General features: G+C 42.3%; 1 protein-coding gene across 2 annotated transcripts in view; it reads left to right on the top strand.

The window, feature by feature from the left end:
• Window positions 1-7,062: 7,062 nt before the first annotated feature.
• Window positions 7,063-27,846, top strand: part of EFCAB14 (EF-hand calcium binding domain 14) — a 42,471-nt gene continuing 21,687 nt past the window's right edge. For both annotated transcript variants that reach the window (XM_002801538.4, XM_015138873.3), the window contains exons 1-3: window positions 7,063-8,289; window positions 9,755-9,903; window positions 18,147-18,292. In XM_002801538.4, coding sequence (XP_002801584.3) covers window positions 8,105-8,289; window positions 9,755-9,903; window positions 18,147-18,292 — 480 coding nt within the window. In that variant the 5' untranslated portion in view covers window positions 7,063-8,104. The remainder of the gene's footprint in view (window positions 8,290-9,754; window positions 9,904-18,146; window positions 18,293-27,846) is intronic.

The following is a 27,846-nucleotide window of genomic DNA, read 5'->3' on the forward strand; positions in this document are numbered from 1 at the left end:
TGTCAAGATCTCTACCTTCAACACAAAAAGACCCCTATGATCTACTTGGATTTCCCCTCCCTGCTCTGCCCAAAAGTGCCTTCAGACAGAAAGCTAGAGTGATCATCAGGCTCACTTTGCTTGTTTTTCTTCTCTCAGGGATCATAGTTCCATGCTAACTATTGTCCGATGTCTAAATAGTTGTTTCATACACTTATCCAGTTGTCTAGTTATTTATACAGGCCAGAAAGTCGAGTGCCAGTTACTCAGTCATGTTCAGAAGACAAAGTTCCTTTCCTTTGGATCTTTACTCAAATGTTACACAAGAGTTGCAATCATCCCAACAATTCTCCCTGTCCTCCATTCCTGCTTCGTTTTTCTCCATAGTACTCATCATCCAACACTATCTATTTACCTATCTCTCTTACTTACTAACTGTTTCTCTTCATTAGAAGGCAAGGTCCATGCAGGCAGGAATTTTTGTGTATTTTGTTCCATGTTTAGCTCCAGCACAAAGGTTAGGTCTTGGGATACAATAAATATATGACAGATGACTGAATGAATAAAGGATCATTACCTTTTGAAAACTTTCCTTCATGCTATTCCTATCTTTTCTGCATCTTGTATCATATTGTTGATCACACTTTGTTCCCCTCTCTCACACACACACTCGCACACACACACAGCAGAAATGGACCTTGTCTGTGTGTCCCCACCATCCAACACAGGGATTAACAGGTGAGTTGTGTGCGTGGAAATTGACCCCATCTAAGAAGCACAGAGTCCAAGAAACCAGCAGAGGGCAGCACAAAGCTGTGCCTCTCTTTTCGCCTCCCTAGTGCCAGTTTTAAGTAGAGAGGGCCTGGTAGCAGATGGAACTGGAGCTGCAGCTAGACTTAGAAAACAGAGCCAGTGTTATTCCCTCAGAATAGAACTCAGGAGGGCCCAGGCAGCCTTCTCTAGGGGGTCTCTCACACGGCCTTGCTGACTCAGCATGTCCCACTGTGTATTCCATACACAAACACCCAGCCTTGATAGTGGGAGCACAGGCCCACGAGCACACACATGCACATGCACACAGACCCCTCCTCAGTCAGAAGAGCCCTGCCTTCACGATCCAATCACCTTCTCTCCCAGCCTGTGCTGTTTAGGTTTTCTAGTTCAAATGGATTCCTCAGAGGTTCCATTCCCAGCCTCCCCGTCCACTCAGTGCACTTAGCGATTCCCCTGAAGCCTTTTAATGCTCACCATTTAAATTTAATTCTTACCACAGGAACTACCAGGAGGTCAGCACTGTTAGATCCAATTTACAGATGAGGAACAGACTCAGAGAGGAAAAGGAACTGGCCTAAGGTCACAGAGCTAGTGAGTGGAGAGGCTCAGATTCAAACCCAGGGGTGCTGGCCTCGGGCTCCCTCCATGGCCAGCTGCAGCCTCCATTCCTGCTCAAGCCCCAGGGGAAAGGACAGGAGTGGAGCCATGGGCAGGAGGGTGGGAGGTCACAGTACAGATTCTTTACTCCCAGGATTATTATTATCACCCTAAAATAAAGCTAGTTGCTCCAGGCTTGCTTCTCCTCCTCCCACCCCACCCCCACCATAAACCTTTCTATGACCTTTACAGGGTGGGGGGCATGGGCAGTAGGGGGAAACAGCATTGCCTGCTTCCTGGGAACTCTTAAAGGGCAGAGCCTGAGTATTACTGGTGTTGTCCAGGACCTCACACACAGTAGGAGCTCACCCAGGGCAGGTTTGATGGATGGATGGGTAAATAGGATCATCGAGATGAAGGGCAATGCCTGCGAACTCTTTAGAGTCTTTAGAGTCTCATCTTTTAATTCAGCAAACAGCTCGAGAAGATTCCCATCCCTCCCCCAGCACTGAGCCCTGTTTTGGATGCTAAAGACACATAGATGGGGAAACTGAGGCCACTACTTGGCAGAGACACAAAAGTTTGCAGCGATTCAGAGGAGGATGTGCCTGGAATAGAAGGAGAATCTCAGCAGGGGCAGTCCTCACTCCTGCCCACAATAATGCTGTGAACCTATTGCTGCTTCCGGCTGTTCGGGACCTACCAGCAGAGAAGCCATTGTTTAGCTTGTTGCTCGGCCCATTTCCTACCACCCAATCCTTCCCCTTCCCATTGTCCTTAGGCCCCTCATCAGGGTACAGGATGCAGCTGCCGGCACAGCAGCAAAAAGAATGGGAAGGGGCTGGGAGAAGTAGATGAGGCCACCCCAGGAGAGTTGAGAGGCTTCAGCTGGTGGTCCCTTTCAGAAGAGCTGCTGACAAAGGCCCCAGGCAGCGGTCTCTGCCAGCATGGCACTGGGCACTGGGTGCAGAACTCAGGCTTCAGAGGCAGAGAGATCCCGATTCAAGCCCCAGTATCTGCCACTGACATACTGTGTGTCCCTGGGCAAGTCTCTTTCGATCTCTGAGCAACAGTTTCCTTCTTGGTTAGAGGAAGAATAAGATGCTTGCTCAGTGAAGAATGACTTACTGAATTGAGGAATAACACAAAAATGCATGATACCTAAATATTTTTAAATGTTCATTTCTGTTCCTTCCCCCTACCTCAGCCATAGCAAAGTATCAAAAAAGATTATGTCAAAGAGGGCTCTTGTGACAAGTAGAAGCAGTGCTTTCTCTTAAATAAATGAAGATGTTTTCCCACAACTGGGTTATCTGAAAAATCACGTTGAATAAATCTATAATAAGTCCCATTTAGTAATTTACAATCACATTAATGGAACAGCTAACGTTTATTGAGTACTTACTATGTGTCAGACACATCACTTCTGCACAGATACTCTGTGAGTTAAGTACTGTAGGGTTAATTTCATGGGTGTATGACCAGAGCAGCTGCACAGGGCCCCCCACTCAGAAGGGTGCCCTATACTTGGGGTTTAATTTTCTGTGGTCACCACCTTGAAATTCTTAATCATTCTATCTTTTAATTTGTGTCTTATAAGTAAAGTTGGGTGGAGCACTGGAGCACACCCTGGGTATTTGGAGCCTTGGTTCATACATGGTCCTGCCTCCTGTCACCTCCCCACCTCCTCCTCCCTGAGATGGATTCTCAGCTGTCTGTTCCCCCTACACACCCCACACGCCTATCGCCACCACAGCTCTATCCCAGGCAGGGGCCTGGGTGTCGGCACAGGGAGAGGAAGAGAGAGTTTGCATGCCAAGTCATGAAACAGGCCTCTTGCCTGTCTCATATGAGGGTCTACACTCGCCTTGTATCACCAGACCTAAGGGAATACAACATTAAATAGTGAATAATAAACAGCATGACAGATTGAGAGAGACAGCAGAGACAGAAAAGGAACCCTGCATTTGCATTTGCATTTGCATTTGCATTTGCATTTGCATTGGTCCTCATAAATTATGTAGCCAGTCCTGGGTACTATGATTGCCTCCATTTCACTGAGGTGGCAATCATAGTGGACACTGAAGCTCAGAGAGGCTCAGTAGTTTGTCCAGGATCACACAGCTGCCAAGTGGCAATGTTCAGACACAGACTTAGATCCCAGGTAAGAGAGGACTCCAAGATCTTAAAGAGCTTTCAGCCCAGGAATTAGGAGAGCTGGATCCAATTTTTGACCATGACCTCGGCAAGTTTGCCCCTACTCTGTGCCTCAGCTTACCCAAGTGAAAGCACTCTATTGAGTCTTCCAAAGTAGCACAGGGTCTCAAAATTTGACTTTGCCAGTTACATGGGCTGTGATTTTGAGCACAGGGAAATCATCTTTGCCTACCTTCCCCATAGAGTTGCCAGGAGCATTCAACAGACACATACCCACTCTGCATGACACTTCACAGCATATAAAGCACACCCATGCTACTCCCTGCTGCAAATAACATGAAGCAGAAGGCTGGGCTAGGAATATTATCATCCCCATATCACAGACAGAAACTTTGAAGTACCAGAACTCTAAAGTGACTTCCCCAAACTCACTGCATTTCAGGCAAGTTTTGAATAGGTTAACAGGACTCCCCAGGATCATAATATGAACATCCCCAAAGGAGAAGATGGATCACAACCTTGTGAGTCTTGGTGTGGGAGGGCAGCAGGAGCCCCTACTCTGAGAGGGGTGGCTTAATCCCTGGCCTTGACAGTCCCAGGTCTGAGGAAGGAGGCCAGAGAGGTATCCAAGAGCTCCTGAAGGAAAAGAAACACCTGGCCAGTAACTTTCAAAGGGTGACAGTATCCTGTGCGATGTTTACCCAACATAGGAGGGGTGTTATCTACAGATCATAAGCAAACAGGCAGACAGAAGGACCAAGAGGCAGATCCAGCAGAAGCATCCCCCTGTTTGTCAATTCTACTTCTGCAGCCTCCCCACCCATGACCAGCCCACTGACCAGTCCTGGGAGAAATCTCCACCTGCAGAGTGCACAGGTTCTGGCTGACCAGAAGTCCCTGAAGCTGGGGTGGTGTGTCCTCAGCCCTGCCCTACTCCCCTGGGTTCTTCAGTCCCTGGTTCCCTGGGAACCTGTATCATCTACAACAAAGGAGGGCTACCCCATCCTTGGGCCAGCCACCTCTCCTGCCTGGGGCTTCTGATGACCGCAGGATGTGTTTCAGAAATGGTTCTTGAAGTCAAGAGCCTCACCTGTCTATCCCCAGTCCTTCAGGGAAGCACTAGTGAAGAACTCTCCAATAAAATTTTCTGTGGTGGTGGAATTGTACTACTCCTTGCTGCCTGGTAGCCACTTGCCACATATGGCTACTGGACACAGGGGCCAATGATACTGAGGAACTAATTTAAAATTTGTATTTTGTTTTAATCATGTTAAATGGAGATTTAAATTATTATATGTGGCCAGTGGCTACTGTATTGGACAATGCAGCTCTAGAAACAAAAGGGGACAATACACCATGACTTGGGGCTTCAAAAACACTTTCACAGTCATCTCATTGTCCTGTGAAATAGGTGTTTATCCCATTTTACAGAGGAGAACACTGAAGCTCAGAGAAACTAAACGGCTTCCATGCTGATGGAGCCAGGAAGAAGTAGAGACATGACTGAGTCGCAGGTTTCTTGATTTTGATTCCAAAATTGCACTCATACCTCTTTGCAACACTGCCCACTTACGTAGTCATCACATATCTATTGGGTCATTGTTATTTAGGAGCATACTTCTGGGCTAGACACTTAAAAACAAATCAGACACAGGCCCAGGCTTTGCAAGAATCCTTAAACAAAAGCAGTGTACTTGCCACAATAAGAATATAGGCATAAAAATTATCTTAAGTGACTTTCTTCCAAGTAGCTCAAAGCACTTTGCTTTAAATTCCATTTATATCTGATGACTTCCCAATTGATACTTCAGGCCCCAACCTGTGCCCAGAGAACTCTCAATGGGTATACCAAACAGCCTCTATTTGAATATTGAATTGGCTTCTCAAACTTATCCCAAACCTGCTCTTCCCCATCTCAATAAATAACAATTCCCTGCTTCCAGTGTTTCCACCTCCAAACCCTCTCTTCTCTTCACACCTTTCATCTAATCTATCAGCAAAAATTGTCAGTTCTGTCTTCAGGAAGCATCTAGAATGCTCTCCATCTCTGCTACTGCCTCTCTAATCTATCCGCATCATCTCTAGTTGGACTGTAACAAACTGCTCTCCTGTGTTCCTCACTCTCTCCTACTTTTTTCTACAAAGTAGCCAGAGTGATTTTTTTTCTTCTTTTTATTTTTATTTTATTTTATTTTATTTTTTTGACACGGAGTCTCGCTCTGTCACCAGACTGAAGTGCAGTGGCACAATCTCGGCTCCTTGCAACCTCCGCCTCCCGGGGTTCAAGCCAGTTGAACCCCTGCCTCAGCCTCCCAAGTAGCTGGGATTAAAAGCGCACACCACCACGCCCAGCTGATTTTTGTATTTTCAGTAGAGACAAGGTTTCACCATATTGGCCAGGATAGTCTCCATCCCCTGACCTCACGATCTGCCCGCCTCAGCCTCCCAAAATGCTGGGATTATAGGCGTGAGCCACCACGCCCGGCCCAGAGTGATTTTTTTTTAAACGGAAAAGCCAGAGTATGCCACCTCTTAGCTTAAAGCCCCCAGTGCTTTCCCAAAGTCCTTTCAGTGATCCATAAGGCCCTAAAGCTTTGGCCTCTCATGCTTCTCTGACCTCATTTCCTATCACTCTGTTCCTTGCTCTTCTGGTCCAGCCACAACAGGTCTTCCTGGTCACTCCTTCCTGCAAACACTGCACAGCTCACTCCCTCACCTCCTCTGATAATCTCGCTGAATGTTCCCTTTTCACAGAGGCACTCCCCATCACCTGACCGTGTTTCAATTTTCCTAATAACACTTATAACCTCCTGACATTTAACATGCTTGCCTATTGTTGCTCTCCTCCCACTAGAGTATAAATAAACTGCAGGAATAGATTGGCAGATAAGATACAGGATGCTCAGCTAAACTTGCATTTCACATACACAATGAATAATTTTTTAGTATGAGGATGTCCTAGATGTTGCATGGGACGTCTTAACGCTAAAAAATTGTTTGCTGTTTATCTGAAATTCAAACTTTACTGGGTGTCCTACATTTTCATTTGCTAAATCTGGCAACCCTACACAGGAAGACAAGCACCCTGGTTATTTTGTTCATGGCTGTATCCCCAGCGCTAGAACAGCTCCTGACACGTAGTAAGTAAGCTCTCAATAAATATTTATTGACTGAATGAATGTGTTCATTAATCTGAAACGCGCCTAAACTTTTAATAGCCTGTGTGAGAGTCAGAGGGGCGGAGCCTTCAGACTTGGTTAGTCCAGTTCACAACTGGGTGCCTGGGCGGCTGATAAACTTTCCAGGTAGGTCGAGCAGCTGGGTACTTTGCCTGCCCCGCCCGCGCTCCGCAGGATGCAGAACTCCACCCGGCTCAGAGGAGCAGCAGGTCCCGGAAGCCCTCCTGGGGGCGGGGCCACCCTAACCGGAGGGTGGGACCCAGCCCCAGCAGGGGCAGGGCCCCTTTAACACCCCACCTCTCCGCCTCGACTTTCGCCCCGGCGTGACGTCACCCAGGCGGGCGACCAATGGGAGCACGGCTTACTGGCAGGCGGTGCCGGTGGCCGCTGCCAAAGGGGAAGTCATCTGGGGCTGGAGCGATGGCCCGGGTCTGGAGCCCGCGGCCGCCGCCGCCGCCGCCACCAACACCAACAACAAAGTGTCGGGAGCAGCCGCGGCCGAAGCCGGAGCAGGGGCCGGAGTCGCGGCTGGAGTGGGGCCTGCGCGTGTGAGTGGCCGAGAGTTGCCCGTGCCGGAGACCTCAAACTACGGGCGGGAGCGCTTTCTGTCGGCCAAGCCGCCGTAGCCCGCGGCACCGTGTCCCCAAGGCCCAGACAGCGGGGCGGGGGTCTAGCAGGCGCGGGACTGGCTTCTCTCAGGCCGACCCTTCGAGCCGGGATCCGGATCTTCCTCGGCCTCGGGCCTCCTTCACGTTCAGGACGGAGGCCGGAGAACGGTGATCATCACACACCCCAGCCGGCTTCCTGGGCCGGGCATTTTCTCTGCGGCCAAGCAGTGTTGGGATTGTAACTGCTGGGAGCCGCCTCCTGCCGCCACCTGTCCTGCCAGGAAGGGACTGACGCGTTCCCACGTTCTTGCTCTGCACCTCCCCGCTCTCTTCCCATTCAAGAACAAGTTTCTCTTCCCTCTCCGTTGGAAATCCTCCCCCGGAGGTACAAAACACCTATTTTAAGCGTGCCCTTCCTCAGCTCCTGGAGCACTCTTAGAAGTATTGCCTACTTATCCGGGCTGAGAATCCTTCATTTTTGACTTGGCTTTTTTTCGCCCTGTGGAAGATAAAGGCCCCTTTCCACCCTGTACTAACACTCTGCGTCCAAGGCCTTATCCTTTGGGGTCACCAGCTCCTTGGCCATTTCTATGTGATTTCCCCCACCCATCTGAGTTCCAGTTTCCTCTGGGCTCCAATCTCCAGTCCCTGGCGGATCTGGTCAGTCCCACCCCTAGGTGGGAGTGACCAGGGGGCTCTGGCCCAGGATCTCCAACCCTGGAAGGCAGCTCCAAGGCAGGAAGAGAATTGGGCGTCGGGTACGAACCTGGCAGCTCAGGAGTCGGGGCTCCACTTACCCCACACAAAAAGATGAAAAAGCGCAAAGAGCTCAATGCACTGATTGGTTTGGCTGGGGACAGCCGGAGAAAGAAGCCCAAGAAAGGCCCAAGCAGTCACCGCCTGCTTCGCACTGAGCCTCCCGACTCAGACTCTGAGTCCAGCTCCGAAGAGGAAGAGGAATTCGGTGTGGTTGGAAATCGCTCTCGCTTTGCCAAGTGAGTAGTGGTGAAAGGTGGAATGGGAAGAAGGCATCTCCTTGCACTACCAAGGGGCCACATTGACAGGAAGGAGAAAGGAATTCCTTAGGAAGAAAAAAGGGTGTAGACCTTGGAAGTCAAAGAGGGAAAAACGGTTTTAGGGAAAAGGTAAGTTCAGATCCTGAATGAAGAATAAGTTAGAGACCTGTCTTTAGGTGTAGAAAGAAAATCTCCAAATCCGAGGTGGAAATATGGAGTTGGGAGAATGTGCCAAGAGCCCAGGGAGTCCTAAAGAAGCGAAGAATGGAGACAGAGGAGCAGAGAAGCTTTGGAGACTAGACCTTTTGAAACAGTGTAGAACGAAGGAGAAACAGAGACTTTAAGACTGCAAATTATTTCGTTTTTGCACTCTTGATGATTCTGAATATTGGTGATGGGGAAATATGGTGAGAGATATAGTAGGAAGTAGGAGCCTTGAGAGTAGGTGGGGTGAGGGGGCAAAAGAAGAGGCATCATTTTCCCTCGTCATTCATAGGTGTAGAGACCACTAGGCAAATCAAGTAGTAAGATTTGAGAACATTGGGAATGGGGCTCAGGGTGGGAAAGGACCAAAGCGAACTTTAAAAACGCCCTTGGACTCTCTGGGCGCACACTAAAAGAAAAGAGGATTCTGCTGAAGATGTGTAAACAATGGCTAGGCAGAAGGTCAGGATGCTGACATTGAGTGGTTGGTTGGTTTAAAATGTCTTGTTTTGTTAAAGGAAGAGTTTGATTTCTAATGAGCTTTGTCAACTTAGGCTGTTAAGGGCAATCCTGGGTTTGGGTTATGAAGGTCTGATGAAGTGTTACCTTCATCAGAAGATACCTGGAGTAGTTACCCTGCTAGGTTAGTTTAGACCTTGAAAGTTGGTTGATGTTTTGTGTGAAATCTAGCCCCTTCTGTGTTTCCTTACTTCTGAGCCAATAAGCTAGAATACACCAGGTGTCCACTTAAAACTACAGATCCTGTTTCTTTCATTTCTTTTGCAGTAAAACTTGCTCAAAAGTTTATAAAGTTTCAGGAAACTGAAACAAGATTCCCCGGAGTGAGTGAGTATGCATTTGAGAGAGAGAAATCAATAGGGAAATTACAGTGCAGAGATGGAATTGCAGAGAAACATTGATCTTTACACTTTTGTGACCTGAGCTTGTATTCAAAGACCTCTCTCCTGATGATGACAGCTGCAGTGCCTTTACGATCTTCCTTTTACCTGCAGGAGTTCCCTCTGTTTTATGTGACGTTTGAAACTTTTGTACCTAGTAGATGAACCCTTAATAGGTCGTATTATTTATTCATTTAAGTGCTTTACCCTACCTTCCCTGGTTAATTCACTGGTTATTCATTTAGAGGAGATAATTGCATGGCAAAACGTGTACTATTTCTAATGAAGCTATACCCCATAATCACTTCTGTACTCATGGTTGAATTTGTTCTCTTGAGCAGGGGAGACTATTTACGATGCTGCAAGATCTGTTATCCGCTCTGTGGTTTTGTCATCCTTGCTGCCTGTGTTGTGGCCTGTGTTGGCTTGGTATGGATGCAGGTTGCTCTCAAGGAGGATCTGGATGCCCTCAAGGAAAAATTTCGAACAAGTAAGTGGTTACTCCTTTTTTTTTCTTTTTTCTTTTTTTGAGACAGGGTCTTGCTCTGTTGCCCAGGCTGGAGTACAGTGGTACAATCTCGGCTCACTGCAGGTTCAAGTGATTCTTGTGGTCAGCCTTCTGAGTAACTGGGATTACAGGTGTATGCCACCACGCCCAGCTAATTGTTTTGTATTTTTAGTAGAGACAGAGTTTCACCATGTTGGCCAGGCTGGTCTCAAACTCCTGACCTCAGTTGGTCCACCCACCTCGGCCTCCCAAAGTGCTAGGATTACAGGCGTGAGCCACCATGACCGGCAGTGGTCACTCTCTTCAGGGTGTCATCTTGGACTCCTTTCCAGGTTCTGGGACAAAGTCAACCATGCTGAATGAAGAGTTTTGCTCATTCTAGTGAAGCAATTATACATTCCTCTCAGTATTTTTATACTCTTTTTGAGCTGTCTGCTTGAATGTTGTAATACTTATTTGTTTTTAAACTCACAAATAAAAGGCAGTGCTTATGCACCAGCAGGAGAAGTAATATCTGAAATAATGGCATTGCAGTAAATGCTTAGCGTGCAGAAGGCAAGAGACTCCTACCCCCAGGATAGGAGTCTAGAACTTCGTTTAACCTCTACTTATAGCTTGCATCTCCCCGAGTATAAAGTGACAATGACAACACTGAGCTATTCCTTCTACCTCACAGGGCCATTTGAGAAAGAATGTGGGAGCATCTGTCAAAGGATTGCCTCTTTAGAAAGACCAAATAAGAGCATAGGAATGGGCAATAATAAGAGTAGCTAACATCTGTGGAAGGCCTACTGTGTGCCAAGTCTCATATCATTTTCTTTACAAAATAATCCTGTGAGATGGCTATTATTTTTATTATCTTGTGCTCTTGGAAGGATTAAGTAATTTGTTCAGTGATTAAGTATGAAAGAGCTGAGCATCCTCTTGCCCCTTGCTGCCCAACTTCACATTTACAACACTACTATCTGCACCACTGTTCCCGGTGGCCTTGTAAGCCTACGCACATTTATTCAAGGGCCTACAAATCTCTTGGATATCAACTTGGTCAGTAATCTAAAAGAAGTTTAGTAGAAGAAACAGGAAGAACTGGTTTTCTGCACACTTACCAGTTTTCAAGCTTAGAGCAAGGACTGATAGATTTCTCTCCTTAGCTGTGCTTATACTAGTAACATGATCTGTTTCAAGAAAAAAAATTTAAATACCATTAATGAGTGTTATCATTTTAAAGTTTTAGGAAACTTGCACTAATTTACATATTCATGAAGGGCTTACAACAACCATACCTACTTTGAACACTATCCAACTGTCAGAAATGTTTATCTCATGAATGAGTTTTAAAGTTTAAGGAGGTTTTCAAGTCACAGAGTTTTGTATATTCTAAATTGTAAAGTTGTATTTTACACATCCAAATTACTTTTTCATTTCTTTTCTTTTTTTTTTTTTTGAGATAAGGTCTTGCCCTATCACCCAAGCTGGAGTGCAGTGGCATCTGGCTTATTGCAGCCTTGACCTCATGGACTCAAGCAGTCCTCCCGCGTCAGCACCCCACACCCCCAACCCCAGTAGCTGAAACTACAAGCACGCGCCACCCTCTGCTAATTTTCATATGTTTGTAAAAGACAGGGTTTTGCTATGTTGCCCAGACTGGTCTCAAACTCCTGGGCTCAAGTGATCTGCCTGCCTCAGCCTCCCGAAGTGCTGGAATTACAACTGTGAGCCACTGTGCTCGGCCCAAATTACTTTTTCCAAAAGGTACGTTGGCACAGTAGCTTTGACTGGATTTGACAGATTTTTTTTTTTTTTTTTTTTAGCAACACTGAAATTTTTGGCTCTAGGTTTCAAGGGTTAATCTTCTAAGCAAAGGCACCAGTTTCAACTTAATCACAAATACCCTAACCTTAATAGCATGAGCACACCAGGAAACTGACCACAAGGCTTTCTCAAGGTCATAAAGAAATCTGGCTCCAGAACTACAGTTCTTACTTTCCAGCTTAAGCCTAGAAGATTACAATATCCTCACTTTCCCATCTGAAGCCTAGAAGATTACCATATCCCAACTTCTGTTGGCTGCCTACAGTTACTCAAGTTTTGAACCCAGCCTAAGAACAGCTAAGTTTTAGTGTGTTAATGATATTTCTAGTGATGTTGCTTTGAAACAAACAAACAAAAGTTAAAATACTAACTTTGGTTTTCTTCTGAGTTTCTGATTCTGGGGATGGGGATTCGGTATGCCACAATTCTCTGCCAGAATCCTAACCTGGATTACCAATTTTTGGAGTATGGTATAAGAAACAATGAGATATGTACCCCATAGTTATTTTTCCTCCTTTATAGTTGTCCTTGCAATATTCCACAGTGTCTCTAAGGCCAATTTTTTCTTTGTATGTAGGTAGTAAGCATAACTTGGAAACTAGGTTCTCAGAAACAGTGTTCAACCATAAATAACCACCGAAGTCATCTGTCTGTGCCATCATCTCTCTGTAGCTAGTTAATTGGGTCTCCTAACTACAGCCTTGTAGTGAGTTAGGCTTGTAGTTGAGCTATAGGCTTGTGCTGTAGCTTGTTTTGATCACATACAGCAATTATTTATTTATATATTTCAAAACATTGCTCAGTTCACGCATCCAGGGATTCCTTTTTCTGACTGCTCTGCACCTGTGTTTACGGGATACTTATGTAATTTATAGAGTTAGCTGAGCTTTTCAGGTAATTTCTTTGGGAATGCAAACAAAGTACTACATTTTAAAAATAGACCAGGTACATATAATAGACCTGGCAGTCAGTCAACAAATATTTATTGAATACTTGTTAATACCAATCCCTGGAAATATTATACTGTCTTCAGGAGATGTCAAGAATTATACCCTGGACTGCAGACCCTGCTTTCTACCACTGAGCCACATTCTCCTAGGACCTTGACAACATTTGTCAGCAAGCTGAATGAAGCACATTTGGAATTGTCAGTCCAGCTGCTTTGTTGGCTTTGATTTGCTACAATAGAAATGCCAGCACCTGCAGTGTCTTCCTGACATTGCAAAACAGGACTTCCTGAGGGAGGGTAGGGGATGGGGTGTAGTCAGTCCATAGGCTAAACCGTTGTAGACTACTTGAGAGTTTTTTTTGTGATAACCCGTATCTTGACTAAATGGAACCAATCTTGTTAGGTTTAAATAATCTTTCTTTGAATTATGCTTCTTTTTTTTTTTTTTTTTTTTTTGGTTGGTTAGTTGGTTGGTTGGTTGTTTTTGAGGTGGAGTTTTGCTCTTGTCACCAAGACTGGATGCAATGGCACGATCTCGGCTCACTACAACTTCTGCCTCCCAGGTTCAAGTGATTCTCCTGCCACAGCCTCCCGAGTAGTTGGGATTACAGGCACATGCCACCACACACAGCTAATTTTTTTTTAGTAGAGACAGGGTTTCACCTTGTTGGCCAGGCTGGTCTCGAAACTCCTGACCTCAGGTAATTCACTCATCTCAGCCTCCCAAAGTGCTGGGATTACAGGCCTGAGCCACCACACCCTGCCTAAATATATTTTTTAAGGTTAATTTTTTTTTCTTGTTTTTCAAGAAGACAGTGGGATTCACGAATTTGGATAAGACCACCTGCTTGTCTGGCTTTAATACCTTTTTGAGAAATCCAGAACTTCTTGATTTTATTTCTATAAATTTTCCAAGACACTTGCAAGGAAAGGAAGAAGGATTACTAAAATACCTGAAATAGAAAGCAAAGCAGATAGGCTTTTTCTTTTTCTTTTTTTTTTTTTCAGTCAAAGAGAAACTTGATCCTTAAGCTAAAAGTACTGACTGGCCCTGAAACTCTTAGCTCAGTGCTCTTTTTTCCAAAACCAGATACTTCAGAAGACCTCCACAGTTAGGAAGATTCTATTCTCAACCATCCTTTTCTGTCACTCAACTATGGAACATTTGAATAAATGAAAAGAAATTTGAAAGAGTATAAATAAATGTGGAAAGTGTAAATAAATCAGGCACCTCCTTTTCTGTCCATACAGACAAAGTAGTGACTTGGTCATTTAGCGCAGAACTTAAAAATGGTCTTGTGCTAACGAGGGCATTAGGAGATATAGGTATCTGTGACCTCTGAAGTATAGTAGAAAAAGTAGTGGTCCTAGGAGCAGCAGGTTTGACTTTTTGAATTCTGGCTTTGCAAAACTAGCTGTAAAACTTAGACAAGTCACTTATGGGCCTTCATTTTCTCATCTATAAAATATAGAGATGTATTTGTGCTACCAGAGCACTTTGGGCATTCCTCTGTCATAACATCAGTCACACTGTATAGTAATTCTGTGACCATGCCTGGCTCCCCACTAGACTGAGAGCTTCAGGGTCTTTTGTATATACTGGTACCCATGCAGGGCTGGGCACATGGTGGGGGCTTAATAGCAAGTTGTTGAATAATTAATACATAAAAGTTTATTGCAAACTGGAAAGACATTGTATAACTATAAAATATAGTTTATTTTATATTTAATCCTGTCAACATTATGTTTACTATTTGGTATATGTTGACATTTTTCCATTTCCTCATCTTAAAGATTAGGGAATCAAAAGAACTAGGTACATTATTTTGAGCATTAACATACAAAATTTTAAATTATTTGCTTCCTATCTTGGAAAAACATGAATTAGTAGTCATAAGTTATTTGTTTGCTACACTTCCTCCCATGTATGTAATAAACGTACCTCTACTTGGCTTGTCTCTCCTAAAAAGCTCCAAACCAGATAATCATTGTGATCCCCTCTTGGCTCATACAATCCTCAGGATCCAGAATATTTTCAGGGCTGGTGAGCTTTATATGTTGATTAGTTAATAATTGTAACCCAGGTTATTTATGTATTTGTCTATTTCCTCTTCCACTCCTGCCTCCTAGTTCGTGCATATAGACTGCAGGAAAGAGAGACTTCGCCCCTTGCCCCTTTGGGGTACCTGAGTATGGCAGATGTTTGTTGGATGAGTTCTTCTTTATAACCTAACTGAAAATGTATAGGAAAATCAGTGAAATGAATTTAGACTGGCTGGTAAAATGTTTTTACTCTATGAGATAGATATATTCCTGTAAACCGTGTGTAAATCAAGTGCTATATTAAAAGCACCTGCTGGAAACTACTGGGCAAAAGGAAATCCGTATGTGGAAGAGACATCCACACCTCCATGTTTATTATAGCATTATTCACAATAGCCAATATATGGAATAACCTAGGTGTTCAACAGCAGATGGATGAAGAAAATGTAGTAGATATACACAGTAGAATACTATTCAGCCTTAAAAAAGAGTGAAATCTTGTCGTTCTCGGCAATATGGATGGAACTGAAGGACATTGTTAAGTGAAATGAGCTGGGAACGGAAAGTTAAACACTGCATGTTCTCACTCATATGTGGAAGATAAGAAAAGTTTATCTCACTGGGTGTGGTGACTCACGCCTGTAATCCCAGCAACTAAGGAGGCTGAGGCGGAAGGATCACTTGAGCCCAGGGGTTTGAGACCAGTCCAGGGAAGCATAGCAAGACACCATCTCTTAAAAAATTAAGGCATGGTGGTGCAAGCTTGTAGTCCCAGCTATTCAGGAGGCTGAGGGAGAAGGATCGCTTGAGCCCAGGAGTTTGAGGCTGCAGTGAGCTGCGATCATGCCACTGCCCTTCAGCCTGGGTAACAGAGAGAGACCTCATGTCTAAACAAAATAAAAATATATTTCAAATAATTTGATTCTATAGAAGTAAAAGAATACAACAGGATACTAGAGGCTGAGAAGAGTAGGGGAAGAAAGGATAGGGAGAGATTGGTTAAAGGATGAAAAATTACAGCTAGATAGAAGGAGAAAGTTCTAGTGTTATGTACCACTGTAGCATGACTAGAGTTAACACTAGATAGTTCCAAATAGCTATAAGGAGGATATCAAATATTCTCGACACAAAGAAATGATAAATGTTTGAGATGATGGATATGCTAATTACTCTGATCTGATCACTATACCTTATATGTATGGAAACATTGCTATGTACCCTGTAAGCATGTACAATTACCAAATATCAGTTTTTTTAAATGTTAAAGCATATAGGAAGTCTGTCATTATAATGAAACCCTTTGGCAAACGTGTTTGGAAAATGAGGAAATATATCTCATTTCTTTTAATTATTCTGAATTTTCAGTAGTGAGCTTACTTAAAATAAGGATACCACCATCACTCCTCATTTTGTGGGGGATCTTAGTTGCTGTTCAATGTGTTTGGGTTTTTATTTGGTTGGTTGGTTGATTTGTTTGTTTGTTTGTTTGTTTGTTTGTTTTTGAGATGGAATCTAGCTCCGGCCGCGTAGGCTGGAGTGCAGTGGCGAGATCTTGGCTCACCGCAAACTCCTCCCAGGTTCAAATGATTCTCCTTCCTCAGTCTCCCGGGTAGCTGGGATTACAAGTGTGCCACCACACCTGGCTAATTTTTGTATTTTTAGTAGAGAGGGGGTTTCGCTATGTTGACCAGGCTGGTCTCAAACTCCTTACCTCAGGTGATCCACCCACCTCAGCCTCCCAAAGTGCTAGGGTTACAGGCGTGAGCCACTGCACCCAGCCTGGGTTATGTGTTGAGGGTTTTTTTGTTTAACTTAATAGTATAACATTAACTCCATTTCATACCCTACAATTATTTCACAGAGCAAGCATTTGAACCCTTCTGTATACCTGGCTCTGTGCTGGCTGCTGGAAATGCATACCCAAGTTAGATCTAGTCTTTGTCCTCAAGCCTCTCGCCATTTGGTAGAGGAGACAGATGAGTAAAGTTACAGCACCACATGTTAAGTGCTTGGTAGAATTTGGAGTGGAAAGAAGTTTAGTGGTCCGAGGGTCCTGGCTGTTGGCGCTGAATCTTAAAAGGAATTAACTAGGCCAAAGTGGTAGAAATCAAGAAGAGACAAACCAAAGGCATCTAGGCAGAAACCATAGCATGTGCAAGGGTCACGAGGCTTCAGAGGTTAGTGTCTCAGGAAGATCTGCTTGACCACAAGTAGGTTGAAGAGGTAGGTAAAGTGATGAGAAATGTAATTGGAAGTTAAGCAAAGGCCAGATATTTATTCAGGTGGTAAATATTGATTGAGTGCGTAAAATGTGTCAGGAGTGTTCTAAGTGTAGAAATGAACAAAATACTACATGAGCAGATGAACAAAATGTAGCTAACCGTGCAGAAATGAACAAAAGAGTCTTGGAGCTTATATTTTAGGAAGTTATTTTATATGGCTCTTTTATGTCAGTTTCTAGTTTTAAGGCAGCATATAATAACTAAGGCAGTCTGTGGCTTTAAAAAAAAAAAAGGGATGTAGATTTTATTCTGGAGGACCAGCCACTATTAATATTTTATTCTCTATGAAAAGGGAAAATGCTCTTTAAAGAAAGAAGAGAAAGCATTGTTTCAGGCCTCTACCTTCAGGCTGGCAAATCCCTAAACCATTCAGGAGCTATTGTTTCCCCCAAAAAAAGGCCAAATATCACACTACTTCACCTAGCATATTCTTTTATCTTCTATTTCATTTTGAGTTTTGGGGTGATTTAAGACTTAAGAAAATACTGTTTACTATTTATGAAAAAGATTAAAAATCTTAGTCCTCATCACAGCTTTCAAAAGGTGGCAGGACCTCCCTCTTGCAGTTTACTAAGGTGGAAAAAATAGATTTAAGCATTTAGAAATATAACTTACAATCTCACCTTGGGCATTAATAGAATAAGATTTATAAATCTTAATTGACTAATCTAAAAGCTCCTTAATTGAGCTGGTCAGTAGTACTTAGCATTTATCATCTATTATATGCCTGGCTAGCTGTGTTAAGTGCTTTGCAGCCATTCTCTCACTTAATATTAACAATCCTGTGAAGTATATTTTATCACTATTACAGATGAGGAAACTGAGCTCTAAGAATTTGAGTAATTTGCTCAAGATCATAGTAAGTCACGGAGTTGAGATTCAAAGGCAACTCTTTCTGCTCACATTCTGTTATGAGTTTTAGTTGGCTAACTTTAAAAGTTGCATTGCCAGTAGTGAAATAGCCCCAGTTAAAATGAGAGCTTTAGTGTAAAAGATATATATTCACATAAACCAAAGAACAGTGTCAGAATTAACTTTTATTAATCCATCTTCTTTCCTAGTGCTTGATGATTTTTTTCATCTTAGGACCATGAGGGCACTTTATGCTAGTTATGATTGTTCTTATTTTGTCTTTTTAGTGGAATCTAATCAGAAAAGCTCATTCCAAGAAATCCCCAAACTTAATGAAGAACTACTCAGCAAGCAGAAACAGCTTGAGAAGATTGAATCTGGAGAGATGGGTTTGAACAAAGTCTGGATAAACATCACAGAAATGAATAAGCAGGTAGGAAAAGTTTGATTTTTTGCTGTGTAAGCTATGAATATTTGTTTGGTTGTTTAGTATGAATAAGGTATAGGGAATTGTAGGTATAGGGAATTCATTTCAGATTGTTTTACTTTTTGAAATGGGGTTTTGCATACTGTAATCCCAGCATGTTAAAGTCAGGTAAAATAGTTATGAATTTACCAAATATTTAAAATGTTAATCCTTTCTGCAAAAGAAAATAATTCTACTAAATATAGCAGTTGAGAGAAAGTTGGAAGTTTCTTGAGTCACCCTTTCCTACAGAGTAGAGTACGTGTCAAATAAAACAGGAGTGTCATCTAACCCCCAAGAAAAGTGGATAACCCATTTTTATTTGCTAATGAGAGCTTATTTCATTTGAGTTTACAAAATCTGGAAATGATCAGCAGTAGTCATTCTAAGAATAGCTTAGGAGTGGGTGATGGAGTTGGTTAAATACCTTGGCCAGTCAAATAAGCCTAGATAGAGCATAAACTTTTCCAGTCCCTAAATTGACCAGAGTTGAATAGACATTGATTCCAGAAGTGGGACTCTGCCGGAGAAAAGGGGCTTATTCTAAGGAGGTTGATCAAGCATCTTGTATGGATTAGGATACTGTATTTGTCACAGGGTAACTATAGTCCCATCCCTAGTTTTTCCAGTTTAGTTAGGAAATGTATATATGTAGAAAAGAAAAGTCAAGTACCAGATGAATGACACACATGCAAAGTGCTTAAAACTAGATATCATTTTTCTTGGGGCTAGGAAGTTATTGTCTTCTTCAGAGTAGAATCACAAAGTTCAGAATGAGCCAGTAGTGACAAGGAGCGCTGTGCTAGAAGAAAGCGCTTGCAAATATGTCTGAAGCCACACCTTTCAGCAATGGTCCAGGAGTGGGGCAGTTCAGCACTTAAGACCAGTGATAAATAGTGTGGGGCAGTGGCTTCCAAACTTTTGCCTGGAACCTGCAGTAAAAAATGTTTTATATCATTACCCAGTAAACGCATACATACCTATTTGTAACTGGCATAAACGTTTCTGAAACAGTAGCTCACCCTTAATATGTATGGTGCCTTATGCTACTTTCCATTCAGTTCTATTTAATCTTTCAAAATTATTCATGAAATAATTCATGAGTTACAGCCCCTGGTATTTACTATCTGTCCTTTACTCTTGGACTCTAAGTAATTAGAGAAAAGCAGGTATTCACCCCTTTTTTGCAAAAAGGGTAGGAGAAATTGGCCTTGCCTACATTCATACAGCAAATTACATCAGGTAAAAGTAGACCACATTGAAGCACTGAAAGATAGTCAGCATCTCTCCTGGGGCAGACTGGGGATTCCATGTAAGTAGCCAGTCATACAGTTTGCCGTTCTGAGAGGAGGATGATACTGTTCAGCATGAAAAGGTGAAGTCAGCTGTCTATTTTTCATCTCAGTCTTGTAAACTGACATTATAGGAAGAGTCAAAGGGGATATTGGTACATGGTGAGAGAACACAGATAGATTTTCAAATTTTTGGTACATATGTTGATTTCTGAGTTCTCTTTAACCAGGAAGCTAGACACAAAAGAATCATTTTATTCTTAGCCTGCCATTATTTTTAATGCAAGAAGCACCTGAGAATGCAGATAAGGTAGATCTCAATGTCATTGATAGGTTTTTGGAAACTGTGAACTTAAGTAAATGGCACACAATGAAACTAGTTTTATCATAGGCTAATTAATATAAACAGGACTTAAGGCCAGGTGTGGTGGCTCACACCTGTAATCCCAACACTTTGGGAGGCCAAGGTGGAAGAATCACTTGATCCCAGGAGTTCCAGATCAGCCTGGGCAACAAAGCAAGACCCTGTCTCTACAAAAAATAATTAGCCAGGCATGGTGGCGTACACCTTTAGTCCCAACGACTGAGGAGTCTGGAGCAGGAGAATTGCTTGAGCCTTGGAGTTTGAAGCTGCAGTGAGCTATGATCGTGTCACTGCACTCTAGCCTGGGCAACACAGCAAGACCCTGTCTCAAAAAAAAAAAAAAAAGTTAAATTCCTAGGGCACATTTCTGGTCACACAAAAAAAATCACTAAACTTCTAGATAAAGACCAAAACACTTCTAATATTCAGCATTGAAATAAATGTGAGCAATACATACATTTACAAAAGATTAATAAAAGCAAGTAAAATAATTATTTACCCATTTATTTCAGTGCAGGGTCAGGTCCTGAGTGGCCAGAGCCTATCTTGGCAGCTTAGGGTGCAAAGCAGGAACCAACCCTGTACAGGACACCATCCCCATCACAGGGCTTACTCATACACATGCTCACACTCAGACTGGGTCTGTTTATACATGCCAACTAACCTAACATGCACAGCTTTGTGATGTGGGAGTACCCAGAAAAAACCCACGCCGACGTGAGGAGAACATGCAAACAGACAGTGGCCCCAGCCAGGAGTCAGACTGTTTTTTTTCATCAACGTTATAACCAAATGACGTTGAACAAAATATTATTCAAGGATCTGCTATAAATAGGAAAGTTTACTTCTGTCCTAGGGCTTCATCTATGAAGCTGGAAGAGATTGCCCTGAAACCCTTTCCATTTCAGCATCAATATGCCTTCAAAGATGCTGGGACTGACTTACGAAGCCAGCCTGATAACAGAGGACTTCTCCGTGAGCGCAGGCCCAGAAGCATTGGTGATGGGAAAGCAGAGACTTGCACTGTTTCCAAAGGGAGCTCAGTATTCTCTGTCTGAGTGGTTTTCTAAAATTAATGTTACATATCTCTGATGGTCTGTTGAAGTCAGAGGCATCTGTCCTAAACCAAAGTAGACAGAAAAATAAAAGAATATTTAACTATGTTTCTATATCTAAACATAACTGTCACTTAAGATGCTTTTAGTGGCAGTGGTTTTAGAAGCAATTCAAACTGGCTCAAACAAGAAGTTTATTATATCACTTAACAGGAACTGTTCTTATCACAATGTAAGTTGAAGTTAATATAATCTGAAAAAAAAGCCATTAGTTTGAAAAAAAGTTAAAATCAAATCTTCCCTTGAAAAAGCTTTAAATTAGTGGTTGAAATCTAATTTACTTTGCTGTTTTATTCATGAAACCTCTGGTTTTATACTCATTCCCTCTTGACTGTTACAGGGAGTCTCCTCCTACTTCCTTGAGGACATTATTCAACAAACATTTACCTAGCTGCTTTTATGGAGCTAGGTTTGGATACTGTCTCAATCCATTTGGGCTACTCTAACAAAATATCTTAGACTATGTAACTTAAAAACAACAGGGGCTGGGAAGTCCAAGATAAGGCACAAGCAGATTTGGTGTCTGATGAAGGCTCATTATTTCATACTTGGCATTTTCTTGCTGTGTCCTCACATGGCAGAACAGAATGGGCAAACAAACTCCCTCTGACTTTTTTTTTTTTGGAGACAGGATCTCACTCTGTCACCCAGACTGGGATGCAGTGACGCAAGCACAGCTCAGTGCAGCCTCGACCTCCTGGGCTCAAGTGATCCTCCCACCTAAGTCTCCGGAGTAGCCAGGACTATAGGCACGCACCACCATGCCTGGCTAATTTTTTCTTTCTTTTTTTTTTTTTTTTTTTTGTAGAGACAGGGTCTCACTATTTCCCAGGCTAGTTGCGAACTCCTGCGATCAAATAATCCTCCCACCTTAGCTTCCCAAAGTGCTGGGATTACACATGTGAACCACTGCCCTCAGTTCCCTCAAGGATCTTATAATCAGATGGAGGAAACAGAAAAGTAAACAATTGTAAAGCAGCCTGATAAGCAAAAAGAAATAGGTCCAAATGAGTATTGTGAGGGCATTTTTAAGTATATATCTCACCTAGACTGGGGCCAGGTGAGATTTCCTAGAGATTTGAACTGAGTCCTGAAGGGCAAATAGGAGTTGGCCAGCTGAATTCTACAGAAAGAGAGAAGAATGTTTTACTTAGAACATTAGTGCAGTTGATCCTCATAATTTATGAATTCTATACTTGCTAAATTTATATGTAATCTCAAAATCTATACTTGTGGCACTTTTGCAGTCATTCACCAACACACACATAGCCGCAAGGAATTTGAGTCACCCAGCATGCATATTTACAGCTGAGTTTGAACAAGGTGACATACTGCCTTCTTGGTTCAGCTCTCATACTGTAAACAGTGTCTTTTTCACAGTATATTTAATGCCATATTTTTTATATTTTTGTGATGTTTTTGGTGATTTCCGTGTTCAAAAATGTTCCCCAGGTTTAGTGCTAAAGTGTTATCTATTGTTCTGAAGTGCAAGGAGACTGTGATGTGCCCTATGGAAAAAATACCTGTGTTAGATAGGCTTCTTTCAGGCATGAGTTATGGTTGTGCAGGCTGTGGGTTCAATGCTAATGAGTCAACAATATGCATTAAATAAGATATCTTTAAACAGAAATACACATACAACAAGGTTGTGTATTGTATTGATCAGTTAAAAAAAAGCGTGAGCAGGCCGGGCACGGTGGCTCATGCCTGTAATCCCAGCACTTTGGGAGGCCAAGGTGGGAGGATCACGAGGTCAGGAGTTTGAGACCAGCCTGGCCAACGTGGTGAAACCCCATCTCTACTAAAAATACAAAAAGTAGCCGGGCATGGTGGCAAGCGCCTGTAATCCCAGCTACTCAAGAGGCTAAAGCAGGAGAATCGCTTGAACCCAGGAGCTGGAGGTTGCAGCGAGCCGAGATCATGCCATTGCACTCCAGCCGGGGTGACAAGAGCAAGACTCTGTCTCAGAAAAAAAAAAAAAAGTATGAGCAGAGGGCTCACAGAAACCTAACCTGTGTTTCCCCAAGGAGCAGTGGTTCGGTATTCACTAATTGAATGTTTGTTGCAAGTTTTCTAGGAATAACTACTACTAATAATGAGAATTGACTATATGTGCAAAAGTATAGATGAATGAAAACATGGTGTGTTCAGGGAATTTTAGTCACTCATTATAGCTGCAGTATAGTTTGGTTAAAAAGGCCAGAGATAAGTAAGTCAGCAAGAGCCACATCAAGAAGGACCTTGAGTGCCGTTCTCCTATAGCACTCTGTTTAGCTCTCTCTTAGCACTCAGTCCAAATACCTTATGTGATGCTTATTTGCATATACTTCTAATTGCACTAGAAAGGCATACACTATTCTCTGAGCCTTAAGCATGATGATGAAGAAAATGATGGCAGCGACGATGATGACGATGATGGTATTGACAGTAACTGCCATTCATTAAATGCTTTCTTTGTGCCAGCCATTATTAGGTGCACTGCACATGTGATCTCCTTTCTTGGCTTCTACAGTCCTATGAAGTAGGAGATGTTCTCTCCATTTTACAGATAAGAACACTGAGGTTCAAAGAAGTTAAGTAGCTTGCCCACAGTCACTCAGCTGTGTAGCAATACTAAAAGTAAAATATTCAATTCCTGGAAGTCTCTTTTCTTTCCAGCTTCCCATGCTGCGTTACATGTTTGTAGCCCCTGTAGGATTCAGTAGGTGTTCAGTAGATAACGTTGAAAGGATATGATGCTGAGTGCCTACTAGGGCTAATAATCACTCATCATTGATGATTATCTGTTTTAATAACTTTTTCTTTACTATTTAAAGGACACTTAACTTCAACCCCAAAGCAGAAAAGCAGCATTTCCAACTTTATAGTATAAAATGATGTGTTAAGCAAATGGTCTACAGTAGCTATTTTTAATTTTTCTAATGAAAAGTCATGTAATATGCATGACTCATATTTTGGCTGGAATATGGATTTTTCTTAATGGATTCTATTTAATTCAACTTTTAGATTCTTTGAATTCCAAAGTGTGACTTTTAGGTGTAAGTTCTCTAATGCCTGAGTCTGATCTGACATTCTAGAATGCATCTATTAGAGGCCAGAGCAATTCCAGAGAAAGTAATGGGAGGGTACCTTGTCTCCATTTCAGTTACATATATAAGCTTTGCTATAGTTTTCCACAGATTTTGACATTATTTTACTGAAGAGAGGAATGCTAGAAGATGGACTCCAGCTTTGTAATTTATGGGTAAATAGCCAAGTCCTAGGGAACAATGTGTGATCCAGGTTTTATAAGTGAGTAAGAAGACCTAAGTGATGTTTGTTACCTGGAAAGTTAATGGTCACCTCTCCAAAGCATGCTTTTGCTGTGAGGCAGCTGATACACCAGGCATAGAGTGTTTGTGGCGTGGAGAAAAGTGCAGCAGCATCTCACTGATCCTACTGGCGTTGGCTTTCAGCTGCTCCTTGACTTTGGGTGAAATGGCAGCTGCCAACCAGTTACCTGACTTTTTGTGAGACCACTATCATTCCCAAGATACTTCTGATTAGCCATGCACTCTGCCATAGCCTCAGGAGGTTGGAACTTTCAGTACCTGGAAGAAGAGTTTTTACCCAAGAACAGCTTGTCTCTTTAGGATCTGGCCAGTTGTCAGTGGAGGAAGGAGTTTGTCCCCTCAGATGGCTGAAAGGTAACCACATCATTGATAGGGGTTTAGGAGTAACTATAGTCTTGCCCTTCAAACTGATCTTGAGCCAACTGTGTACATACTTTGGGGCACTAAGGAAAACATATCTGGGGCAGGACCCCTTCCTAGCATTTTATGATTGGGCATGTTACAGTGGTCTCAGAAAGCCCAGTGAGGGCATAAAAGAAAGGGTCAGCCAAGAAAACCCATCAAACCCTTTCCAAAGTTATGTGCTATCTTTTTCCTATGTGTATATTTCTTTCTCATCTTTTGTCTTTTAAAAATGTAAGTAATTTGTGAGTGGATTCTTATATAAGATTTAAACTATAAAACACGTATAGAAATCCTATGAAAATTTTCCTTCAATTCCCATCTCTGTGCTCCCATCTCACATGCACATGCGTGCACACACACACACACTCTCTCTCTTTCTCTCTCTCTCTCTCTTTCTCTCTCTCTCTCTCTTTTATACTCCCATAGGTAATGGGTCAGTAATGTGGGCTGCATCCTTCTAGTTCTCTTTCTGTTTACAAAATCATAATAGTTTTTAATATGAATTAGCCTATGGGTTAACATGTGTGTGTATTTGTAAATAAATAAGGTCATTCAATATGTGTTCTACAACTTGCTTTTCCACTGAATATATCCACATTCTTAGTGATATACATTTAAATTGTTTCTACTATTTTGCTGTTACAAATAAGGAAAAATTGTTTTTTAAAATGTATCATGCATATGAGCTACTAATTTGTAAGATTTCTAGAAATGAAACTACTAAAATAAAGAATATAAACATTTCAAATTTTGATGGATATTCCTTCTTACAAGGCTTCTCTAATTTATACTCCCATAAACAGTGCATGAAAATGCCTGTTTCTATATGTCCTTTTCAAACCTGGATATCATTCATATCTTTTTAAAGGCATGAGTGAAAACCTCCTTAGTGTAATTGCTTATCTCAGGAAGTTTATGGTTTGCTGAGAGTGTCTCTTTGAGCTGAGATTTCTCACCCATCTTGTTTTTAAATGAACAGATTTACAATGTTGATGATTAGTCTGGTTATTCTGGAGTCCTTATGGAGAATTGCATGTTTGAGTGTTTCACTATTAAAGAACTGTCACTTATTTGATATTTCATCTGTACCAGGTACTATGCTAAGAGCTTTGATTATATATCTTTTAATTCTCCTAGCCTGTATTGGTCATCTGTTCCTTGGTTACAAATTACCCCAACACTTAGTGGCCTAAAACAACAGTCATTTATTATCTTATAGTTTCTATATGTCAGGAATTTGGGAGCAGCTTAGCAGACTGGTTCTGGCCAAGATCTCTAAGGCTGCAATTAAGATGTCAGCCAGGTCTTTATAATCTGAAGGTCTGACTGGGGCTGGAGGTTCCTCACTCATATGGCTTTTGGTAGGAGGCCTCAGTTCCTCCCAACATGGACTTCTCCATTCTAGGGCTACTCGAGTGTCCTCACAGCATGGCAGCTACCTTTTCCCAGAGTGACTAATCCAAGGGAGAGCAAAGAAGAAGACATAGGACCTTTTGTGACCTAATTTCTGAAGTTGCCAGTCATTACTTCCACTTTATTTTGTTCTCTAGAAGCAAGTTACTTAAGTCAGGCTACACTCTAGGGAAAGGGAATTAGGTTTTTCACCTGTTGAAGGGAAGAAGACTATCAAAGAATTTGTAGACATGTTTTGAAACCATCACACATCCCTATAAGATAGTTGTTAAACAGTTGTTGTTGTTGTTATTATTGTTATACCCATTTACTGATGAAAAGAATAAGTTCACTACCTATCTAGCCTTACTTCCTACCCGCTGGCCTCTGTCTTCTACTCTGCATAGACTAGCCTTCTCATTGTCCATCCCAGACACAGAGTGTTCATTCTCAGCCATTCATTCAAAAAATTCCAGTCTTTGTGTCACACATATTGTGAAAAGTAAAACAGACGCCCTTGATCACATGGAGCTTATAGTCTTATGGAAGAGAGAAACCTCAATCAAATAACCACATAAACAAATCATTGTCACTTTGAGAAGTGTTGTGAAAAGAAAGTACTCCTGAGCCTATTCATACTGTGTTCCCTATCCCCTGATGCCACCCTCACCCTTCTAACCTGGAAAGAATGTCTGCTTTGTTTTTGTGTATAAAATTCTAACTTCTCTGTCAGAGTCTAATTTGAGTCCTACTTCGGCGAAGCCTGTTTCTTTCAGCTTGCATTGATGTCCTTTTCTCAGAACTTTATTCAGTATCACATTTAATGCTTGTTTCTTTAATGTACTCTTGCCCTATCTCTCAGTTATATTGAAAGCTCCTTGAGGTGACAGCCCTAAGTTTCCCTTAATTCTTCTACCTTCCTCACTGTTTCCACCCAGTCCCAGCAAATCATATCGTCTCTACTTCTGCTACTACCTCTACTACCACTCAAGTCTAAACCACCATTATCTCTTGCCAAGACTACACAGATTGCCTTCTTACTGGTCTCTCCATTTCTACTGAGAGCCATAGTAGTCTTCCTACAAGGTGTCTCCATTCATGTAATTACCCCGCTTACACACCCCTTCCTATCACACCTCGAATAAAACCCATGTGCTTGTTCTGGTTTACAGAGTCCTGCCTCTTCTGGCCCTTTACTGCACAACTGGCCTCGCCGCCTACTTCTCTGTCTGTCTGTCTCTCTCACATATACACACACATTATGAGATCCTGCCACCTAAACTTCTATTCTCTGAATATGCCAAGCTCTTTCCTCTACTGGGGCTTTTGGTCTAGCAGTTCCCTCTTCCCTGAAATATGCTTCATCCAATCTTCATATGATTAATTCCTTATTATTATTTAGATCTTAGTTTAAATTTTATCTCCTTACAGAGGCCTCCTCAGATCGACCAATCTAAAAGTTGCTACCCAGTCACTCTTATCAAGTTACCTTATTTTAATTTTTTTCTAGTGCTTCCCACTATCTGATATTTTTCTGTATAAAAAGTATCTGTCTCCTTGCACTAAAATGTAAACACCACAGGATCCCTGACATCTGTGTTGTTCACCCCTGGTGTATAAT

Source organism: Macaca mulatta, chromosome 1, assembly GCF_049350105.2.
Source record: "Macaca mulatta isolate MMU2019108-1 chromosome 1, T2T-MMU8v2.0, whole genome shotgun sequence".
NCBI classification, from domain to species: Eukaryota; Metazoa; Chordata; class Mammalia; order Primates; family Cercopithecidae; genus Macaca; species Macaca mulatta.